We start from the raw sequence: 14,444 nt of genomic DNA on the forward strand, positions 1-14,444 counted from the left end.
CAGGACTGTTCCCCCCAGCCCCACTAGGATTATTCTGCTTAAATGGTTAAACCGGGATATATCGTGAAGTTGCCCCAGTTTGCATCATGGTTACAGAAAAAGAAAGGGAGAAATTGAAAACAAAATCCAAGCTGCTGAAGCTATCATAAGCCATTTGAAGGATGCTTACTGGATTCTGAATAATTGGCATTGTACCCGATATTGCATTGTTTAATGTTGCCTTAGGAGTAGTTTCCACCCAAGCCCTTTTCAAAACGTGTCACCTACACACCTCCAGGTCATACAGAGTCAACAGAGGACACAGGCAGCAACCAGGTGGCACCTGGTGTTTCTGAGAACACCTTGCCCAGGAAGGCCAGCCTGCCCCTGCCCCTCAACTGGCCTCACTCAGGCAGAGAACATGTATTTATTTAGAAAATATATATTTTGAGCCAGCAGCTGGGTGGCTGGAACATTACGCTGTGCTGCCACTGCCACTCAAGTTCACCTATGTTGAATTCAGTTGTCTGTAAGCCATTGCAATGATGTCTTCACACTAGATTAGCAAGGTATAGGGATGTTAGAAGTAGATGGTGTTGTGTCATCTTGCACTTCATGATAAAACAGGGGTGGGCGTGAAAGAGCACCTAGCTAAGGTTTGCTGCAAACCACTTTTGCTGGAGGGGGTGGCACATAGCTTGACCAGTGAAACGGTCACTAGAATGGTCTCTAGAAGGTGGAAACAGAACGCATGCTAAAGCGCAGAATCTGTCACAAGCTCAGAACCTCTGGTGTTCTAATCCTGCAGGAGGCATCTTGCTGAGCTTGGAAGGAAGCGGCTGATGGATATCCCCAAAGCCAGGAGGCGCACTTGGATTTCTGCACTGCTATGGGTTAACCATGGAAACACAAGCTATCTGCCTGTAAAGCGGAAAGGAGTTCCACCATTCTGATGTAGTAAAGAAAAACCCGAGAAACTGGAAGGCGCATTGAGTGGGTGAGATACGAGCCATACCTGAAGCTGCCTCTGTATTGAATCCTCCGCCGTCGCCCTCTTTTGTTCTGCATCCATTAACTGCATCATTCTTTGCTCCAGCTGTTGCTTTGATACCATCGTATCAGTGAGCTTGCTGTGCAGACTCTGGATCTCATTGTCCTTAGCCACAATCTTGTTCTGCACATCTGCCACGAGAAGAACAATATGGGGACTGATAGGCAACTGAAGACTTAGCAAAGTTACTTTTACTTTTTTCTCCCTCTGGACTGAAAGGGCACCAGGCTGGCTACCGAGTGCACACTCCAGAAAAGTAAGATAAAATGTCGGCCTTGCAGGATTGTACTAAGGGTCCAACTCTTCCAGTATTCTGCTTCCCGCAGTGGTTAGCCGATCAATGGGGCAAGGGCCCTTCCTCTTGCCCTGCCCTTCACCAATTTTGCCATTTTAAAGCAAGTTCACCCACCACCGGGCTGCAGCCACAGCCCTTTATTCCAAAGAAGTGTGGCCCTCTTCAGAAATGAGGTTGCCCACCCTTGTTTTAAACAGGACAGATAAGAGTGAGTTTGGTGGACCAAATATAAGGTATACACACTTATAGTTTACAAAAATTAATTAACAATAGTGGCTGACACTTCAACAATTTCTATTACATGAAGTCTTAATAATAAAAACATGCGCAACTCAGTATCTCAAAGCCAAACAGTCCCAAGTATTTCTGAAATACGTCCATGAGAACAACAACAAAGGCCTTTTCAAAAAAGAGCAGAGTGCCATTCTGAGGTTGGAGCAGACGTATTTAGTGGAGAAGTGAATTGCCATTGTAATGTTCCTTTTCAGGCCGACCAGAAGAAACAGAGATTGAAATCCGGGTATCTCATTGTTGAGAGTTCTGTTGGGATCGCACCAGCACAAGTACACATAGCGAGAGTTGTTCTCATAGACTTATTTCAGAAATATTTGGAGCGTTTGGCTTTGAGATATTGAGTTGCACATGATATATATTAAGTGAGACTTCGTGTTTTGGGAATTCTTGAAATGTAAGTTAGCCAAAATGTATAAATCAAAAAGGTGCTGGAAATGTAAGGAGAAAGAAGGTTTATAAGATAGGAAAAGGCATGCCTCCCAGTCCTACATCTCTCAGGTACTCCTAGGTGTGCATCCAATAAGGTAGCTGCTGCAATGTAGAGGCTCCGACCCCAGCTTATGTATCTCCCCCACCCAATCAGGCAGACTATGCCCGAGTATAACCTGCTTCTGCTCCTCCCTCTTCAGTCCTCTCCTGGTCCTGGGAGACAAGAGAACAGGGGAGATGAGGCAGGAGAAGGAGGTGTGGAAGCCTCTGATTCTACACCAGCCTGACCTCTCTCTCCCACCTCCCGTTCTTCAATCCTGCAGCTTCTCCTGCCTCTGCCTCTTGTCTTCTGGACATTGCAGGCTCTCCCAGATGACTGACTACTTCTTCCAAGTCAATCTCCAAACTCCGCTTCTCCCGTCCCCCCTCCTCAGTATCCAGCCACCACTCCTCCGAGTCCAGCCAGTCCCTGACACTAGCACAAAGCCACCACCTGATGCAACCCAGCATCTTTAAAGAGGCTTCTGCGGGATCCCGTGGAGGGATTTCTTCCCACTGATGGGAAAAGGATAATAGGGGAAACTGAATAAGGCACCTTGCTGGGCTGCCTCATGTTCTGCCGTTCGTTTCCTGAGATAGCTCTGCATTTCCTCCCATCTTCGCTCAGCTTCCTGTAGTTGCGCCTGGATGTTAAGAGAACAGAGAACAATATACATCTCTGATCATGTTATTGCATCACCTCTCAAAGACACACACACACACACAAGATAAAGAGAGAGCCTCACATGTCTCTTGTTGCTTTTGTCATTTCTGAGCAGCTCTCAAGTCGAACGTTTGCTAAGGGAAGAGCGCTCAACCCTAACATTTTTATTTCATCCTCCTAATACGTGATTCAGGGTAATGAAAGTGGAACAGATAGCCCAAGATAGATGTGCAAGAAGGGGGGGAGAGACCGAGAATGAAACATCCCACCTGATGCCTTTTTGCATGAACTGGCTTCATCTGCCCTAGGTAGCCAGATCACATCATTTGGAGTGCCAAATAATTCAGAAACCAAGAGCAGATAGCAGTGGCATTCACCTTCCATAGCAGTAAACTACTGGCTTGGATTCACCAGCAACCCCCCAGTGCTGAACCTTGCTCTACCTCGCTGTGAACCTTGCACTTCACAGCACGTCTACCAGCATCTCTCTGTGGCTATTGTACTCAGCACAAGGGTGTGTGAAGGAAAACAATAATTAACCCCCCCCCCATAGTCCATACTGCTAGATTACTTTAGCAAGCGCATCCAGATTCTACATTTAATGTAACCCCGAGTTTACATTGTCAGCCAAGGACCCCTTCTAAATATTACTAATGGATTCTCATCGTTTCTTCCAATCACCCTTTTGACACCTGCTCCCTAGGTGGTCCTGACATTGAGCATAACATTTACATAATTTTATGATGAGTTAGGCAAGTTTATTATTGTTGTTAACTGCGAAATTGTTAACTGTAGAGGGATTGGCTAGTCCCAGCAACATTACAACACAGTGGACACTCGGGTTGCGAACGTGATCCGTGTGGGATGCATGTTCGCAACCCGCAGCGTCGCGTCTGTGAATGTGCGGGTTGCGATTCGGCGCATGCACGAAGCGCGATTTAGCGCTTCTGTGCATGCGTGACGGCTGAAACCCCGAAGTAACCTGTTCCTGTTCTTCTGGGTTTCGGCGGTCTGTAACCCGAAAAAACGCAACCTAAAGCGGCTGTAAGCCAAGGTTTGACTGTAGTATTTTTCGGGTGCTTTTCCTAAGACACTGGGATGTTCTTCCTAGGAAAGCTTACCTGGCACCTGCTTTTGATTGCTACACAAAGTCAAGACCTTTTTATTCCATTTTTGTATTTTAAAAAAGCTTTTAAGTTCCTGTGTAAAAGTATTTTCTATTGTCTTATAATCCACTGCATCTGCTGTTTCATCCTGTGGTCCTGCAGATTTATGAGGGTTCTTCCACCCAGCCCATTGTTCATATTTTTATATTTATGCCACCTCAAGAGAAACCAGAGTATATTATTCTTTTATTGTGAACTGGTTGGGAACACTTACATACTGAAAGCACAGGTGAAAACTTATACATACCAATCAGTCCCTTACCTGCATACAACCAGTCAATCAGAAAAATAGATTTGGGACACTTACATAATTTATAGTTTGATCTAATTATTAGATTTAGAAGTGTCCTTGGTGTGCTGGCTCCACATGCAGTTAAGACACTGTACTGGGTGGCTGGGTCTACTACTTGGCTACAAAATGCATTTTAAAAATCTATTGCTGGAACTCATCAATTGCACAGGTCACAAAGCTTCTGTAGCTAGTAACTTATTAAAAGAAAAGTCTACAGCACTTGTATATTCTGTCTGTCTGGACAAATAGCACATTCCTTGCCCATGAGTCCCTTTGGGGTCAAACTGCCCTTTGCTGACCTCTTAACATGGAGATTCCATAGGAGAGGATGGTAAACCTTTCTGGCCCAGTGAGCCAGATCTTTTTATCTGTCCCCACCCCTATGGGACAATGCACAGGGCAAGACTTCTCATGTGGCAAGAATAGGGCTGGAAAAGCTGCTTTCTGCAAGGATCAGCTGCTTGATGGGAGCTCCTCACATGATGATGATCCAGGGGCACCTCACAAATGATGTCTGGGGTAGAGTAGGTCAGCATAGTTTTGGGGGAAATAGCTTCATAAGAGAAAGTGGGAGCTTTATCAGGCCTAACCTGGCCCATGGGCTGGAGGTTTGCCAGCCCCGAAATAGAGAAGCAAGATAGAAGATTCAGTTAAGGTAACATATCCTCCATGGAACAGCTACAGCCTCTCACAGACTCAGAAAAGCCCTTCCAGGGGATCCCCCAAACTTTAGGAGAGACCTTTGAGGGGCACCTTGCACAAGCAAAGCCAACAGCCTCATGCTGTCTGGAACGTAGCCAAGTGATTGGCCAAGGAAGGAAGGGGTCACAGAACTTCAATTTTCCTAATGTCCTCACAGATTTCTCAGCATTTAGGTCATATTTGCTATGTCCAATGTAGCACCCTGTTGCTAACTATCCAGCTAGAGGGTTTGCGAAACCACAGTTCTGTGTGCAGCTTTGATCATGTCTGACAGGCACGTTTAGGGACAGATGGTGTTACCTCAACCACAGAAGGCAAGATGGAGCTCACCTTTAGTTGATTGACAGCTTGTTCTGTATTCTTCTTAAGGAGTTCCTCCTGCTGCAATTTGTTGTTCTTTTCTGTCAACTCATTCACAAGCCTAGCACAATCTTGGCGCAATTTGTTGAGCTCTGACGACTGTCTAGATGCAAAGAAAAAAGGTTGTTTTTCACATTACAAGGCAGTATTTGGCAGTGGGAATGTGCATCTGCAGAAAGCCAGACGGCTGCCATTGGCAGTTGAACATAAGGTAGTATTTTGAGTGCTCAAAAAAAACCCTACTCTGAAATATGCTATCATAAAATTATTGGAACTGGTCAATTCTTCTGCTGTGAAAATTCCACATTCACTGATAAGATTGAGGTCCCAGTTATAAACTACAGAATCTAGTGAAGCAATCTTTTGTTGATGTGAGTTTTGCTGTTCTATGTGTTCATGTTTCCAAGTATTAAAGACAGCTGAGAAAAATTTGTACCATTCTCTCTCTCTTACACACACACACACACACACACACACACACACACACACACACACAGTTACCCCATGAGCATGAATTTCTACATGTGTTGCAACTACAGATTTCACCAAAAGGTAAGAAACAGGATGTATGGAGCACACATGCCAAGTTTTCAAGGAAGACACCCTCCTCCTCTGCTCCTGAAGAACAACCCCCCCCCGCAGGTGACTTTGAGAGAACAGAAAGGATCACACACGCCCAACTTACAAGGCACCACCAATGGTAAAAAGTGTGCATTAACTCAGCAGAAGGAAACATACAAACTCCTGAAGATATAACTCTAGTCCTGGGCAGCCATTATGTTAGATAAATACAGTGGTACCTCGGTTTTCGAATGTAATCCATTCCCAAAGTCCGTTCGAGTTCTGAAACGTTCGAAAACCGAAACTCAAAACGGAAGCCTCAAAATGGAAGCTGCATTTCCTGTTCAACTACAGAGGCATGTTCGAAACCCGAGGCATTTAACTTCCGGGTTTTCGGTGTTCGAGTTCCAAAACATTCAACTACGGAGGTGTTCGAAAACCAAGGTACCGCTGTATGAGCAACAGATGACCAAGAGACAAAAGACTGGCACTCTGTTCCAGGTTTTCATCTGCTCTCCTGATGGCATTAACAGTGCCACTGCTTGAATTAAGGGGGATGCCTACCCCTAACATTTGTGAAGACCCTTGTCCTCCAAGCTACTGTTTCTTGAAAGCTAACAGGGGTGGGTGGGTGAAAGAGTTGGCTAAAGTTGGTCAAACTCCACACCCACCCACTCCCCAGCCCCATTCTGGCACCCCAGCTTTCCACTGCCATAGTCATCAGCACTACGTGAGCATAGTCCATCTGCTTAGGAGAGCAAGTTCTCATGCCAAACCTTTCCTATTTGGCACTAAATTACAAAACAAACTAACGCTGACCCTGTGCCGATATAACAGCTGAAGAAGACTTAAAACAATAGAAAATTAACACTGAGCCTTTAATGAATGATGAGTACCAGCAGACTTCACACCAGACTGATCCGCTGTACATTTTGGAAAAGCAAAGAAGAAGAAGAGGCCAGATCTACAGGGACAGTGAAGTAAAAACTACATCATCATCCTATGAGCCACCACGACCCGATATACAAAATGATGTGGCTGGTACCTTTTCCTCAATAACCTGAGTTCCTTGATACATTGCAATAGGTCTAATGGAGGTATCCTTAGCTAGCACTAGATCAGGCATAACTAAAGTCCACAGCCTTCAAGAACCCGTTGCGCCAGGCACTTCATAATCATAATTTTAGGGCAAAAGCTACAAAACCTATGTTTTAGTGGAATCACCAGTAGCGTACTTGCTTTCCATTTGGTTGGTGGAAGTACTGACAGCGTCTCTCAAGATACCATTCTCTTGCTTCAGGCGATTAATCTCCGCCTCCATCTGCTCACGAACTTGCTGAAACTACACAGGGAGAAGAAAAAGCAACAGCCAACTTCTTTAAACCAGGCTATTAGTTCAGAAAGAGGCAGGACTGCATTTCATGCAAGACAGATTTTTAAAAGGAATATATCGTTTAGCATCCCAAGAATTGCAGATTCTAGTTATTAAAGCTGTGTAGATCACTTGTGGGTAGACTTCAGGCTGGTACAAAAAACCTAGAACCCCAAGATCTATGAACCAGAGCCATGTGTGACAGACTAACAGACAGAATGAACAAACAAGGTGCCTCTGAGAAGGTTCTGAGCTTAGTGATTGGTTTGCAGTCCCAGAACTGCACTGAGCCGAACTCCTAATTCTTTGACAAAGTCCACCCCCTGTTAGCTTTCTTTCAGCAGCCTAAGTGGTATGAAAAGGTGTACTGCTGCAGCTGCTATTAAACAACTGAAAATCAGAAAAGTGCTTGATGATCTACTGCAAATCAGCCAGAGATCTACCAGCAAACTCTAATCTACTTTTGCCCCACCCCTGGCATAGGCGGACTTTTAAGCGTGAGGGCAAAGTCTGTTGTAATCTCAGAAGCTGAGAGGCAGGGAGAAGAAAAGAGCCTGGGAACTTCCAGTGATGTGGAATTCCAGCAGCCCACATGCCTCACTGCCCTTCTTCTTCCGCGACTTTTAGCGGCACGGTTATACAAAATCACCCCAGCTATTAAAATCTGTTTTAAAATATATAGCTAATAAAATCTATGTACTATCTTGGCCCAGAAGACAAACCACAAGATTCTGCAGTGCAGGGGCTGGCCAAATGTCCTGCAGAGCCCTCTTAGCCCACCTCCAGAGGTGCTTTTACATATGAGACGGAAAGTCAGCTCAAAATCCCCTCGTGCGCTTTCTGCTCTGTACTAATGTCAAGGAAAGGCTTTTGTCTTGTGCAGGCGCACCTGCGACATTTCTGCATCAGTATTGCAAAGCAGCAGGAACCATTTTAAGCCTCAAGAGTGAAAATGCCCCGGAGAGGCTTCACAGAAGAGATAAAAATCCTACACTGAATTTCACTTGCTGGCACTTTGACAAGCAAAACGCAATGCCCTCTGCGAAAGGAATTGTCACCACCCAAAGTATCTGCTCAGCCAAGCAGAAGTGGGAAGTTTTTACCTTCATCTTCATCTGCTGGTTTTCTTGGTAGCCTACATGGATCTTGTTTTGAAAGACTCCATGGTCCTTTTCCAGGGTGCCAATTTTTTCTCTCAGCTTTGCTGCCACTAAGCTGCTTCTTTCCTTCTCTGAAACTAGCTCCTAGGAGGGAAAAAATGATGCCTCACTTCTACAAGCAAACGTCAACAAATGCAATGGATGGACAAAGACAGAATGACAGCAAGAGCAGGTGTCTGTACATCATTTTCTCTTAATATTAGGAACAGGAGTAAGGTTTTTAAGCCAAAACCTTCAAGTTTTGGGAATGAGATTTGGAGGAAGAGGGGGGGATGCATGGAAAGCAATGGGGTCATTTTAAAGAGCACTAAATGGTTGGGCAACTCAGAGTAGGAGAGCTGGAGGAGGAAAAATCATGATACAGCTAAATATGGAAGCTGAGAGTAGAAAGATGACAATCTTGAAACTTAGTTTGTTGATTATAAGCAGAAAGGGATGGGGGTTAGGAGAGTGTCGAGACGATTATGCAGGTTTCCCTGATGCCTTCTCCTTACCCCATTGTAGCATTTTACTTACATTCCCTTCTCCCCTGCTGAAAAGATGGCAAAGGAAGCCAAACATCACAGACCCAAACTGGCGCACCTACGTGCCCTGTGAGCCACTGTACCTGTGAGAGCTGTTTGCACTGCTCCTTTGCGGTGGCAGCTTCTTCTTTCACAGCAGCAAGCAGTTTGTCCTTTTCTTGAAGCTGATGCAGGGCTGCTGCCGAGTCACCCTTACTGGCCTGCAACAACCAAGAGCAAAACAATGAAAGGCAGGAAGGGCCAGGTTGAACTATAGCTTATCATGACATGAATGAGCCTCGAGCCTCAGGCTCACATATGTCCCCTCTCCCCTTCTAGCACAGCCACAGATAGCTTTTGTGTTTTTTTTAATCAACTACAGTTTAGCATATGGGACGCGGGTGGCACTGTGGGTTATACCACTGAGCCTAGGACTTGCCGATCAGAAGGTCGGCAGTTCGAATCCCGGAACTGGGTGAGCTCCCGTTGCTCGGTCCCTGCTCCTGCCAACCTAGCAGTTTGAAAGAACGTCAAAGTGCAAGTAGATAAATAGGTACTGCTCCTGCAGGAAGGTAAACGGCATTTCCATGCACTGCTCTGGTTCACCAGAAGCGGCTTAGTTATGCTGGCCACATGACCCAGAAGCTGTACGCCGGCTCCCTCGGCCAATAAAGCGAGATGAGCGCCGCAACCCCAGAGTCGGCCACGACTGAACCTAATGGTCAGGGGTACCTTTACCTTTACCTTACAGTTTAGCATTACATCCAAACCCAAAGTGACTAATCATAACTATGGTCTGGCCTTGTTTAGGGAAGTTTTTTATGTCTGTTTTTAATGTTCTGTTGAAAGCCGCCCAGAGTGGCTGGGAAAACCCAGCCAGATGGGTGGGGTAGAAATAATAAATTATTATTATTATTATTATTATTATTATTATTATTATTATTATTATTAACAAACCAGCTTAATAACCCATGGTTTAAAGCTCGGCTGTTTCAACAAACTGTGGTTAATCTTTATTATGTTTGTTAGTTTTCTGACAAGCTGCCATTAGTCAAAGATAAGAGAAAGCTTCCCTTGCAGCCATGCCACAGGAAGGAACCTTCAGAAAATAACTTCTGAGGATCAATACTTATGACACCAGTGTCAGAAAAGGCACGAAGCACGTAGCGTGAGAACGACTGTCTCTGTTCTAGTGTTTATTTTGTATGCAAGGCTTCTAGGCCACCTTTCAGTAACTCTATCAGGATGGCATAAGAGAAGACAGTAAAAGCATCAGTATAAAATCATGATTAAAACTAGAAATACTGATAGGTCGCAGAAGCAGTCCTTGCCCAGAAGTGTTAGCCTCAAGTGCTCTAGCAAACCCAACACCCTCCTTTCCATTCAAGTGCTGTGACCCAAAGTAGCACTTACTTTCTGCAGAACATCCTGAATCACATTCGATTTCTCCTTCAGCAGCTCCACTACACTCAAGGCCTCCTCTTCTGTGAAGATCATATTCTTCATAGCCAAGAGAAAGTCCTTAAATTTTACCTCGGCGTTTTCTGCAATAAAACCCACCAGCAACATTTAACTTACAGGGGCATGTTTGTTACGGGAAGAATTCAACGTTGTGCTGGCCAGGATGATGGGAGTTGTAGGCCACAGCTCCTGGGGGACACCAGGTTGAGGGAGTCTGATTTGTGGTCCATTATCAGAGAACATGCTCTCCATACCCAACAAGCCATTTAGGACCAGGGAAGTGCATTCTTTTATGGTACAGAATGTGACCCAACAGCTCCCCTCCTCACACATACAAACAAATCACACTGCAACCAGCCAAAAACCCCTGCACAAACACCATGCAATAGAACGAAATATCATTTAACTCCCCAAATCTCCCTCCCTTCTCTTTTCCCTCTACTGCACAATGTCTATTACAATAGTGTCTCATACTGAATTGTAAACGAACTGTGAAAAGACTATGAATTGCCAGTGGAGATGCTATTCATACTTTCCCTTGTTTAACTGTTTAACTGCAACACAGGAAAATATTTAATAAAAACTATTTTTAAAAAATCAATGCAGGATTGTGTCAGTCCCAGATTACTGCTGGAGCAACGCAATAATGCCCTCTCTGGAACAACCACAGGCCTCTGCCCTAAAGCAAGGCAGTATCCAACCTTAAGCAAAGAGGCTAGCCCAATGTAAACATCACCAGGCCCTGACAAGGGGAAAGCTTGGCTCAAAGCAAGCGTCCTCAGAGCTCTCAGTAAAGACAGGGGAAACCTTTTCTGATGCCCCCCAAGAAGCAGCTTACTGATCTGCTGAGGGGAGTGTTTCTAATTTGGGTTGGCAAATCCCAGACCTCACAGGAAAAGAATGAGCTACATTTGGATAAGGCTACAGATTATGGGGAATGTCTAAAACTACAACCATCGGTCGCTATTTATCTTTATTTTCTGTGCAGCCACTAAGCTCCGTTTTCCTTGCGTATTTGAAATTAAGCGTCAATAATAATAGTAAGGTTGCAAATTATGGTATCAACAGCATAAGGAAGCCGGACTAGAGGAATGGGGAGTGGGGCAGGGGAAGGGAGAACACAGGTAACACCAAAAAAAACTGTGGCCTGATTACCAATGTGTACGTTTGCCAGGTCTAGGCTTCAGAGCCAGCCACATGTTATGACTGCTGCAGGACACATCGATTTGTTACCGTTCACACAAGGGTCTTTTGCAAGAGATGTGTGTGTGTACACAAGCTTTGCTTCATTCGCATTGCTTGCTAAAAGGATCCTGTGCCAAAAAGATTGGCCAGTACAGTGGTGCCCCGCTAGACGAATGCCTCGCAAGACGAAAAACCCGCAAGACGAAAGGGTTTTTCGGTTTTTGCGACGCTTCGCTAGACGATTTTCCCTATGGGCTTGCATCGCAAGACGAAAGCCCATAGGGAAATCTCGGGGACCTTTTTTTAAATGCTGGCGGTGGGGAGCAAAGCCTTCCCCCCCCTCCGGACTTCAGAAGAGGTCCAGGAAGGCCGGCGGGGGCGAAAGGCTTTGCTCCCCACCGCCAGCATTTTAAAAGCGGTCCGGGATAGCAGGGAAGCGCTTCCCGCTATCCCGGACGGCTTTTGAAGGCAGGCAGGGGGGGCAAAGACTTTTGCCCCCCCTGCCTGCCTAACCGGGGGCTTTTAAATCGCCCCGGGACTGTCCGGGGCGATTTAAAAGCCCCCGGACGGCTTTTGAAGCCTCCCCCCCCGCCCGGCTTCGGGGCATCATCCCGATGCCGGGCGGTGGGGCAGGAACGCCTCCCCCAGCCGCCCGGCATCGGGGCATCGTCCCGATGCCGGGCGGTGGGGCAGGAACGCCTCCCCCAGCCGCCCGGCATCGGGGCATCGTCCCGATGCCGGGCGGTGGGGCAGGAAAGCCTCCCCCAGCCGCCCGGCATCGGAACGATGTCCCGAAGCCGGGCGGGAAAGCCTCCCCCCCCGCCCGGCTTCGGGGCATCGTCCCGATGCCGGGCGGTGGGGCAGGAAAGCCTCCCGCAGCCGCCCGGCATCGGGGCATCGTCCCGATGCCGGGCGGTGGGGCAGGAAAGCCTCCCCCAGCCGCCCGGCATCGGGGCATCGTCCCGATGCCGGGCGGTGGGGCAGGAACGCCTCCCCCAGCCGCCCGGCTTCGGGGCATCGTCCCGATGCCGGGCGGTGGGGCAGGAAAGCCTCCCCCAGCCGCCCGGCATCGGAACGATGTCCCGAAGCCGGGCGGCCGGGCGGGAAAGCCTCCCCCCCCCCGCCCGGCTTCGGGGCATCATCCCGATGCCGGGCGGTGGGGCAGGAACGCCTCCCCCAGCCGCCCGGCTTCGGGGCATCGTCCCGATGCCGGGCGGTGGGGCAGGAAAGCCTCCCCCAGCCGCCCGGCATCGGGGCATCGTCCCGATGCCGGGCGGTGGGGCAGGAAAGCCTCCCCCAGCCGCCCGGCATCGGGGCATCGTCCCGATGCCGGGCGGTGGGGCAGGAACGCCTCCCCCAGCCGCCCGGCATCGGGGCATCGTCCCGATGCCGGGCGGTGGGGCAGGAAAGCCTCCCCCAGCCGCCCGGCATCGGAACGATGTCCCGAAGCCGGGCGGCCGGGCGGGAAAGCCTCCCCCCCCGCCCGGCTTCGGGGCATCGTCCCGATGCCGGGCGGTGGGGCAGGAAAGCCTCCCGCAGCCGCCCGGCATCGGGGCATCGTCCCGATGCCGGGCGGTGGGGCAGGAAAGCCTCCCCCAGCCGCCCGGCATCGGGGCATCGTCCCGATGCCGGGCGGTGGGGCAGGAACGCCTCCCCCAGCCGCCCGGCTTCGGGGCATCGTCCCGATGCCGGGCGGTGGGGCAGGAAAGCCTCCCCCAGCCGCCCGGCATCGGAACGATGTCCCGAAGCCGGGCGGCCGGGCGGGAAAGCCTCCCCCCCCCGCCCGGCTTCGGGGCATCATCCCGATGCCGGGCGGTGGGGCAGGAACGCCTCCCCCAGCCGCCTGGCTTCGGGGCATCGTCCCGATGCCGGGCGGTGGGGCAGGAAAGCCTCCCCCAGCCGTCCGGCATCGGAACGTTGTCCCGAAGCCGGGCGGCCGGGCGGGAAAGCCTCCCCCCCCCCGGCTTCGGGGCATCGTCCCGATGCCGGGCGGTGGGGCAGGAACGCCTCCCCCAGCCGCCCGGCATCGGGGCATCGTCCCGATGCCGGGCGGTGGGGCAGGAAAGCCTCCCCCAGCCGCCCGGCATCGGGGCATCGTCCCGATGCCGGGCGGTGGGGCAGGAAAGCCTCCCCCAGCCGCCCGGCTTCGGGGCATCGTCCCGATGCCGGGCGGTGGGGCAGGAAAGCCTCCCCCAGCCGCCCGGCATCGGAACGATGTCCCGAAGCCGGGCGGCCGGGCGGGAAAGCCTCCCCCCCCGCCCGGCTTCGCGGCATCATCCCGATGCCGGGCGGTGGGGCAGGAACGCCTCCCCCAGCCGCCCGGCTTCGGGGCATCGTCCCGATGCCGGGCGGTGGGGCAGGAAAGCCTCCCCCAGCCGCCCGGCATCGGGGCATCGTCCCGATGCCGGGCGGTGGGGCAGGAAAGCCTCCCCCAGCCGCCCGGCATCGGGGCATCGTCCCGATGCCGGGCGGTGGGGCAGGAACGCCTCCCCCAGCCGCCCGGCATCGGGGCATCGTCCCGATGCCGGGCGGTGGGGCAGGAAAGCCTCCCCCAGCCGCCCGGCATCGGGGCATCGTCCCGATGCCGGGCGGTGGGGCAGGAAAGCCTCCCCCAGCCGCCCGGCATCGGGGCATCGTCCCGATGCCGGGCGGTGGGGCAGGAACGCCTCCCCCAGCCGCCCGGCTTCGGGGCATCGTCCCGATGCCGGGCGGTGGGGCAGGAAAGCCTCCCCCAGCCGCCCGGCATCGGAACGATGTCCCGAAGCCGGGCGGCCGGGCGGGAAAGCCTCCCCCCCCGCCCGGCTTCGGGGCATCATCCCGATGCCGGGCGGTGGGGCAGGAACGCCTCCCCCAGCCGCCCGGCTTCGGGGCATCGTCCCGATGCCGGGCGGTGGGGCAGGAAAGCCTCCCCCAGCCGCCCGGCATCGGGGC

The 14,444-nt window shown here is 50.6% G+C and overlaps 1 protein-coding gene across 6 annotated transcripts in view; it reads right to left on the reverse strand.

Moving 5' to 3' along the window:
- Nucleotides 1–14,444, reverse strand: part of KTN1 (kinectin 1) — a 110,868-nt gene that overhangs the window by 54,287 nt on the left and 42,137 nt on the right. For all 6 annotated transcript variants that reach the window (XM_081909179.1, XM_081909182.1, XM_081909181.1 and 3 more), the window contains exons 5-11: nt 10,281–10,411; nt 8,972–9,088; nt 8,308–8,448; nt 7,068–7,174; nt 5,242–5,374; nt 2,644–2,731; nt 995–1,161 (exon numbers count right to left, since the gene is read on the reverse strand). In XM_081909179.1, the coding sequence (XP_081765305.1) occupies nt 995–1,161; nt 2,644–2,731; nt 5,242–5,374; nt 7,068–7,174; nt 8,308–8,448; nt 8,972–9,088; nt 10,281–10,411 (884 nt within the window). The remainder of the gene's footprint in view (nt 1–994; nt 1,162–2,643; nt 2,732–5,241; nt 5,375–7,067; nt 7,175–8,307; nt 8,449–8,971; nt 9,089–10,280; nt 10,412–14,444) is intronic.

Source organism: Podarcis melisellensis (assembly GCF_964234715.1).
Source record: "Podarcis melisellensis genome assembly, chromosome: 1".
NCBI lineage: Eukaryota > Metazoa > Chordata > Lepidosauria > Squamata > Lacertidae > Podarcis > Podarcis melisellensis.